Consider the following 9875-nt stretch of genomic DNA (forward strand, 5'->3'; position numbering starts at 1 on the left):
AAAGGAATATGTACTGGAGGATATTATTTGTGCTGTAAAATTTGTAATTTGGTGTGTGTTGTGTCAATAGAGGTCTAGCACTGTGGGATTTGGAGTTGAGTGGTAGTAATTGTAGCTGGTGGCATATTGGCATCACCATGTGTTGGTTGGTGAGGTCCAGAAAGTAAACTTTTTAAAAGCCCAGGGTAGACGGGTAGAGACTGTGCCGTATGGACATAGGGGTATGTGTAAATAAATCAATGTATCATGACCATATAGTCAGGGCGGCTGAGATCTGGAACTACTGCAGGATACATGACAAACTCAACAGTCATTTTACTGATGGCTCCTTTCCCTAAAATCACAAAACACAGCATAGAGGCAGTCAGTCAAGCAGAAGGAGGCATGTCTTGGCTGAGAATAGAGCTGGAGTGACGGAGGCTTCAGATCTACAGTCTCATTTGCAGATATCAATTCCAATACTGATTCCTCCATAATGGATGAACGGAACGGCCATGTAAAGATATTGCTGGACAAGTCTTTGGAAGAGCAACATGTGAATATACCATAAGTAGTTTTTGAGGGAGAAATCCTGCTGACAGTTTCCCTTTAACACAACAGGAAATTTTCCATGAAATCACCAATATAAATGTTAAAATTTAACAATCTTAAAACCGAAAAGGAATTTGGACCATCTTGTCAAGGATTTTTTACATATCTTAATCAAAAAGTTATTTCAAGTAAGACCTATTCCTAGCTTTCCCTGAGGACTGGCTTGAATACTTTGGAATTACGCGTTTTCTCCTACAAGCAGAAGAACTGGGATGCTTGTTCTCATATTCAAACATACAGGCGTTAGGCCAAAAATCACAGAAATCTTGTACCAGCTTTTACAAGCACACACACGGAGTGTCCCAAATGTTCGACAGCTGCTCATATCGGCGATATAAAGGAACAGCATTGTTCAATATTTCACGACTAGGATGCAAACAGCAACTCAGCCGCCACAGGCACGCCGGACGCGGCACTCAGCCGCCACAGGCACGCCGGACGCGGCACTCAGCCGCCACAGGCACGCCGGACGCGGCACTCAGCCGCCACAGGCACGCCGGACGCGGCACTCAGCCGCCACAGGCACGCCGGACGCGGCACTCAGCCGCCACAGGCACGCCGGACGCGGCACTCAGCCGCCACAGGCACGCCGGACGCGGCACTCAGCCGCCACAGGCACGCCGGACGCGGCACTCAGCCGCCACAGGCACGCCGGACGCGGCACTCAGCCGCCACAGGCACGCCGGACGCGGCACTCAGCCGCCACAGGCACGCCGGACGCGGCACTCAGCCGCCACAGGCACGCCGGACGCGGCACTCAGCCGCCACAGGCACGCCGGACGCGGCACTCAGCCGCCACAGGCACGCCGGACGCGGCACTCAGCCGCCACAGGCACGCCGGACGCGGCACTCAGCCGCCACAGGCACGCCGGACGCGGCACTCAGCCGCCACAGGCACGCCGGACGCGGCACTCAGCCGCCACAGGCACGCCGGACGCGGCACTCAGCCGCCACAGGCACGCCGGACGCGGCACTCAGCCGCCACAGGCACGCCGGACGCGGCACTCAGCCGCCACAGGCACGCCGGACGCGGCACTCAGCCGCCACAGGCACGCCGGACGCGGCACTCAGCCGCCACAGGCACGCCGGACGCGGCACTCAGCCGCCACAGGCACGCCGGACGCGGCACTCAGCCGCCACAGGCACGCCGGACGCGGCACTCAGCCGCCACAGGCACGCCGGACGCGGCACTCAGCCGCCACAGGCACGCCGGACGCGGCACTCAGCCGCCACAGGCACGCCGGACGCGGCACTCAGCCGCCACAGGCACGCCGGACGCGGCACTCAGCCGCCACAGGCACGCCGGACGCGGCACTCAGCCGCCACAGGCACGCCGGACGCGGCACTCAGCCGCCACAGGCACGCCGGACGCGGCACTCAGCCGCCACAGGCACGCCGGACGCGGCACTCAGCCGCCACAGGCACGCCGGACGCGGCACTCAGCCGCCACAGGCACGCCGGACGCGGCACTCAGCCGCCACAGGCACGCCGGACGCGGCACTCAGCCGCCACAGGCACGCCGGACGCGGCACTCAGCCGCCACAGACGCCGGACGCGGCACTCAGCCGCCACAGACGCCGGATGCGGTACTCAGTGCCACAGACGCCGGATAAGTGACAGGGAGCAGTTAAAGCAAACCGATGTGGCCGAGCATACAAGCTGTGGGACAGCCAAATCCAAGTTTTACTCATCTTCAGGGCTTGCTCACACCAGTGTATACATCAGACAAGTCCTATCCAATTTTAATTGAATAGTACTCGGACCAATAGTATTCCATGGAGCTGTGCTGATGTATGATTTTTCACATTAAAAATCAAATGCCACTCACCCAATCACTTAAATCAATGGGTGGTTGGAAAACATTGGACTGGACTCGAAAGACATCTGAGTTCAGTCAAACTTCCACAAACTCACAGAATGGAAAAGATGGAGAAATTTTATCCTCCATCGTCTCCTCACCTGTGATATGATTCTGTCAACCGAGAGGCTCGGATCACATAAGGTGACACTCGGGTCAAACGCTGATGAGAGTGTCATTAGTATAATCATCCCGATTTTCTTGGATGAGAGAATCTATGGCCATCTGACTGTAGCCTTACAATGAGATTGCAAGTGTCCAGTGGCCAAGTGGCCAGCCTCTTCATGTGCAATGTCCTGGGCGCTCTGCACCAAATCCTCTCCAACATCTCCCCTGTGTTTAGAGTGATGTCTGAAACAACCTTCTGATCAAATGCTAGAGCAATCAGTGGAAGTGGAGGGGAAAGATTAGCAAGCACAGGGCGCTACACTCAAAGGCACCGCCCCCTGGACTCTTGCGAATGCAGCATGAGGAGGGATTAAAGGGGTTTTAAACCATTCAAGGCAATTGTTTTTTTCACTTGAAGGTGTTAGCACCTTGCATATTTTTTTTTTTATCTATGGTCTTCCCAACTCTTCTTCCCACTCTCAACCCCCAAAAACATACACCTTACTAAATGTCCCTGGGTAAAGCACTGAATCTCCATTGCTTGTTACTGTCGGCAGCGCTGACATCACCTCGACAGCATGACATCAGTGAGCTCAGCAGGAAAGTGAGTAGGGCGTTCTGCTGAGCTCTTTTACCGGCTGCAGCGCTGTCGACGTGACGTGAGCACTGCCAACCATAACAGACCCAGGGAAGAGAATCGGAGTCTTAGCAGTGGACCAGGAGAGGTACACGAACATGTGTGTTATTTGCATTTTTTTTTAAATAAAAATTATGCATGGGAACCAGGATATTCTGAAAAGGAACAAGACCTTTTAATGCACGTATTTGGGGCTAAAATCATTTTTGCATAATTTTCCTATAACGTCATTGTCGAAATGACTATTTCTGGCTGCAGGATGAGTTAACTGAGAATTAGTGAGTAGCGAGCGTGCCCGAATAAAACGCACGCTCGGGTGCTAATAGAGTGTCTTCAGCGTGCTCAAAAAATATGTTCAAGTCCCCGCGGCTGCATGTCTGCTGGCTGCATCACATGCAGGGAGCACGCTGAAGACACTCAGTTAGCACTCGCGCATGCTCAGATAGCACCTTATTCGGGCACGCTCGCTCACCACTACTGAGAATACGTTAGCCAATCTGTCTTTCTGAACTCCTCTCAGCTGGTTTATTGCCCTAGACTACATTAAAGTTAAATGTGCAGGTAAACTAAGATCCTAAAAAAGCAAACTGGGCCATTTTTTAATGTAACCCAATTGCAAAAATCATTTTTAGCCTCAAATAAATGCATTTAAGTAAAAAACAAAAACAGAAATGTCTCCAAAGGTTGGTAACATGGATTCCAAATTCATGCAAACTCAATGACAATTCTCTGGATTTTTGAGGGTTAGGAATTCCTCATTTAAAAGGCCTAGTTTCACCAAGACACCCTACATCCCACACAATTTTCTCAGGCGTTGCCCCCAGGACCTGGTGCCTGAGTGAGTCCACTAGCTCATTTCACATAGAAGGAACCAGTGTCATATAGCACAAGGACCAGTATCACATACAGTACAGGGAAGTTACACTTCTGGGGAAAATCGCTCTTATTGCTGTCCATATGGCCTAACAAGACTTATAGAAAGGGGCTGACGTAATGAGACAACCCTTTTTTCGATAATTACACAGTAATTGAGTAATTTCTAAGGTAAGCAGGAACCCACTAAGTGTGAAAGTGATATAGTCTCTGGCAAGAGGCAAAAGCGGTGGTGGCCACAAATATCTTCATGCAATTACCAGATGACTGCAGTAGAAAGCATGGCAAAGATCATCTTAGGAAGCGCAGTCTGTTGCTAAAGTCCCTACATACAGATTAAGCAAAAGTCTGCCAGACCCACCAATTTTGTCAGGATAGGCCGACCATCTGATGTGTATGAAGCCTCAAGTCTCTTCTGACAGATGATATTGGGAGAAGAGAATGACTCGGCGTGTTTGGAAGTAACAGATCCTTTTGTTCCTCGGAAACATAGGCTGCTGCCAAAGGAGTCTGACAGCGGCTGTCTCACAAGTTGGAAGAGATAGCTACTGGATAAGTGATTGTGTTGCAAACAGCTACCTAATGTGAATGGGGGTCTTTAATTGCAAAGCTGTGATATAACAGCAAATCCTGATCTGATGCAGAGCTGTCCACCAATCCAGTGTCCGTGCAGAAACCGAATAAAAGCTACTCTTCCTGACTACATCAGCATCATGTGTACAGAAATATACAATTTAGTAAAAGCAGCACCTAGTAATGTGGTGTTCAAGAGTAAATATCTACCTTATCTTTAGGTCTCTTGGTGCTAACAAGGAGCTGTTCACCAGTGCCATTCCAGCTATATCAGTGCCAGGTTCCCCAGGGCTCTCATGACATTTTTATGCCACGTGAGCACTGCAGACAATCAGTGGTTTCTATTAGGCCGCTTTCCATATACTTCTTTTAGATGAATGTCAGACATCTGAAGGAAGTATGAGAACGGCAGCCCATTATTAGCGACTGCTGTTGTTATGTACCGTGAGCACTGCAATGTCACGTGAGACCCAGCACCGACATTGCTCAGAATGGCGCCAGTGCGTGTCTGTTATTTTTACATTACATTGGAAATATAGCATTTAACAAGAACTTGTCAGTAGTGGAAAACCCCATTAGGCTGTGTGCCCACGTTGCGTTTTTTAAGCGTTTCTGCTGCGGAAACGCTTAAGAATAGCATCTAATGTAATAGAATGGAAAACGCACATGTTGTGCTAATGGTGCGTTTTTTTCCCACTGCGGAAACGCTTAGCTGAAAAAAACGCAGCATGTTCATTAATTGTGCGGAATCGCATGCAATTCCGCATATATACACTGTAATTGCAAAAACGCATAGGAAGACGCATGTCAAAACGCTTGACAATCGCGTCAAAAACGCGTGTTAAAAAACACATGCGTTTTCCCTGGCAAGGGCATGTGTTTCTGCTCAGCAAAAAAACGCTTGAAAAACGCTACGTGGGCACATAGCCTAAGGCTATGTGCCCACGCTAGCGTTTTTAAACGCTCAGGAAAAGGATCCCCTTCCCAGAAATCGCGCGTCTTTTTCCGCGCGATTTTTGACGCGTTTTTTGACACGCGATTTCTGGGATCATTGGGGATGGCTAAAAACGCTCAGCAATGCGGAAATTAATGAGCATGCTGCGTTTTTAGCCGTTAAGCGATTCCTGAGCGGTTAAAAACACATGCATTGGCACAGAAAGCCAAAAACGCATGCTAATTAATTTGATGCATCTTTTAAGCGTTTCTGCAGCGTCTGAGCCGGCTCAAACGCTGCGGAAACGCTTAAAAAAACGCATCGTGTGCACACAGCCTAAATGTATGTTCACCTGACGGAGCTTTTGATGTGGATTCTCAAGTGAATCAGCTTCAAAATTCAAGTAAGAAAACTCTGTGTAAACATATCCTTAAAGGCAACCTGATACATGATGATTGCTACACGGCAGCAAGTATCAGACAATGACTGTATGATCTCGGCCATACGTTTCAGAGAAAAATCTGCTGATGGGACCGAGGCGTATGGGAGACTAGTCAGACAGGCGGGTCCCCTAGTAGCTTCTGCCCATCTGCTGTACTGGATTGACAGCTCTCTCGAATATGCGCATGTACGGACAGACCTGTCACTCAGGCGGTGAGAAGCCAGCCCAACTAGTCTCACACACGGCTCGGTCCCCAGCTGATTTTAGCATATGTGGCTGAAAACTTACAGCTATATTCGGGAGCTAAAGTCCTTCCAAGAAATCAGACGTCTGTGAAACAGTCTCCCGAATGGAAGGCAACAGCTTCCTAGGCCTGTAAGACGCTACTGAGCTTGGGTCAGGATACCAGCAACCACGTCTGGACACCTCGGTCCTTACATGGACCTGGTTTCATAGACATCTAAATTCGGCTTTATGGTAAGTTCACACTGAGTTGTTTGGGTTATTTTCAGGAGCTTTTGGGTTATTTTCATAGACCATATCGCACACACAGATCACATCACACACACACCGTGTCGCACACATGTACAGCATCACATACACAGATGACATCACACACAGATCACATCGTGCGCAGATCACATCATATCGCACACACAGTTCACATCACACACATCGTGTCGCAAACAGGTACAGCATCACATACACAGATCACATCACACACACACAGATCACATCACATATAGACCATATCGCGAACACACAGGTCACATCACACACACACTGTGTTGCACACGTGTACAGCATCACATACACAGATGACATCACACACAGATCACATTGCGCGCAGATCACATCACATCATGCGCAGATCACATCATATCACATACAGACCATATCGCACACACAGTTCACATCACACACATCGTGTCGCAAACATGTACAGCATCACATACACAGATCACATCACATATAGACCATATCGTGAACACACAGGTCACATCACACACACACACACCGTGTTGCACATGTACAGCATCACATACACAGATCACATCACACACAGATCACATCACATATAGACCATATCGCGCACACACAGGTCACATCACACACACTGTGTCGCACACATGTACAGTATCACATACACAGATCACATCACACACACAGATCACATCACATATAGACCATATCGCGCACACACAGGTCACATCACACACACACTGTGTCGCACACATGTACAGTATCACATACACAGATGACATCACACACACGGACCGTGCCGCACACACAGAGATCACATCACACACCACATCACACCACACACAGATCACATCACACACACACTGTGTCGCACACATGTACAGTATCACATACACAGATGACATCACACACACGGACCGTGCCGCACACACAGAGATCACATCACACACCACATCACACCACACACAGATCACATCACACACACACTGTGTCGCACACATGTACAGTATCACATACACAGATCACATCACACACACGGACCGTGCCGCACACACAGAGATCACATCACACACCACATCACACCACACACAGATCACATCACACACACACTGTGTCGCACACATGTACAGTATCACATACACAGATGACATCACACACACGGACCGTGCCGCACACACAGAGATCACATCACACACCACATCACACCACACACAGATCACATCACACACACACTGTGTCGCACACATGTACAGTATCACATACACAGATGACATCACACACACGGACCGTGCCGCACACACAGAGATCACATCACACACCACATCACACCACACACAGATCACATCACACACACACTGTGTCGCACACATGTACAGTATCACATACACAGATCACATCACACACACGGACCGTGCCGCACACACAGAGATCACATCACACACCACATCACACCACACACAGATCACATCACACACACACTGTGTCGCACACATGTACAGTATCACATACACAGATCACATCACACACACGGACCGTGCCGCACACACAGAGATCACATCACACACCACATCACACCACACACAGATCACATCACACACACACTGTGTCGCGCACATGTACAGTATCACATACACAGATCACATCACACACACGGACCGTGCCGCACACACAGAGATCACATCACACACCACATCACACCACACACAGATCACATCACACACACACTGTGTCGCACACATGTACAGTATCACATACACAGATGACATCACACACACGGACCGTGCCGCACACACAGAGATCACATCACACACCACATCACACCACACACAGATCACATCACACACACACTGTGTCGCACACATGTACAGTATCACATACACAGATCACATCACACACACGGACCGTGCCGCACACACAGAGATCACATCACACACCACATCACACCACACACAGATCACATCACACACACACTGTGTCGCACACATGTACAGTATCACATACACAGATCACATCACACACACGGACCGTGCCGCACACACAGAGATCACATCACACACCACATCACACCACACACAGATCACATCACACACACACTGTGTCGCGCACATGTACAGTATCACATACACAGATCACATCACACACACGGACCGTGCCGCACACACACAGAGATCACATCACACACCACACACAGATCACATCACACACACACACCACACACAGATCATATCACAAATCACAAGTCAGGACGCAGGCTTTCACACTGGCATCACAGATCCTGAATGCCCAGGAGGTACACAAAGTTCTGATAAGAAGCGATGGGAGGGCTTGATCCCTGGTTGCTCTTGTTACCTCTTTGACAGGAGGAAACTTCTTCTTGCACTCCATGGACAAACCCCGCAGATCACTCTGCATGTTCTCCAGGAGCTTCTTGATGGCCTCGGGGCTGCTGGTGGAGGAGGACATGGTTCCAGCTTATGACTTGGTAGAGAAGAGAAGAAGCTGGACCAGGAGCTGTCGCCGGTGCGGAGCAGGCAGCCACCCTTCCGTTCAGGCTCCTAAAACATGTCCCCGGCCCGGCACGGAGCTACCAGCCCTTCGGCTCGGCCATCAGCCGGACTCCCAGAATCCCTCGCTCCCCGCACTGACACGTAACAGCCGCTTCCGTAAACACAAGCTGGCCGCGCAGGCGCAGTGTGGCATTCCCACAGAGCTGTCAGCGTCTCTGGCTCCGTCAGCTCCCAGACCCCAGTGCCCGTGACTGTGGTCGTTGGACAGGAAACATGTCTTCCTGTTACTCACGCTGCCATGGCTATTGTTAGGGTGTGCACATACCCTAATACTTCTAGTGTCATTAATAAAGGAAGGTATCTGCAGTGCCATATTATATGTATATATATATATATATATAGGCTCTGTAAAAAAATAAGAGACCACTGCACAGTTTTATAAAAATCTGCTTCTCTAAATGTCTGACAGCCATTCCATTCCAGTGTTAGTTGAATTCTAACCGGAGTAACCAGAGTACACCTCATACTACTTAATATGTTTCTGATTAGGTGATCACCTAAACTAAATCTTATTTAATGAAGGGAAATATAAAAAAAATCCTGCTGTGGCGTTCACAAAACAAGTGCTAGTAATATCCCAATAGTAAAAGGAATGAAAAAATAACTTTCTACCATGCCAAAGGAGTTGAAAAGAAAAGTCTCGAGTGAGGAAAAGAAGGGCTCAATTCTGGCTTTACTAGCAGAGGGTTACAGTGAGCATCATGTTGCCTCCATCCTTAAAATTTCCAAGATGGCTGTCCATTACAACACGGTCAAGCAGCAGACATTGGGGACAACAAAGTTACAGACAGCATAGGGCGAAAACGACT

At 49.3% G+C, this 9875-nt stretch overlaps 1 protein-coding gene across 2 annotated transcripts in view; it reads right to left on the reverse strand.

The window, feature by feature from the left end:
- The window catches only part of MON2 (MON2 homolog, regulator of endosome-to-Golgi trafficking), a 139786-nt gene extending 130635 nt beyond the window's left edge, over positions 1-9151 (reverse strand). Inside the window, exon 1 of one of the 2 annotated variants that reach the window (XM_073556966.1) lies at positions 8849-9151. In XM_073556966.1, the coding sequence (XP_073413067.1) occupies positions 8849-8962 (114 nt within the window). In that variant the 5' untranslated portion in view covers positions 8963-9151. The remainder of the gene's footprint in view (positions 1-8848) is intronic. The other variant, XM_073556967.1, reaches the window with a different exon arrangement.
- Between the last annotated feature and the right edge of the window lie 724 nt (positions 9152-9875).

This window comes from Dendrobates tinctorius, unplaced genomic scaffold, assembly GCF_039654945.1.
Source record: "Dendrobates tinctorius isolate UK_male_01 unplaced genomic scaffold, ASM3965494v1 ptg000241l, whole genome shotgun sequence".
Lineage (NCBI taxonomy): Eukaryota > Metazoa > Chordata > Amphibia > Anura > Dendrobatidae > Dendrobates > Dendrobates tinctorius.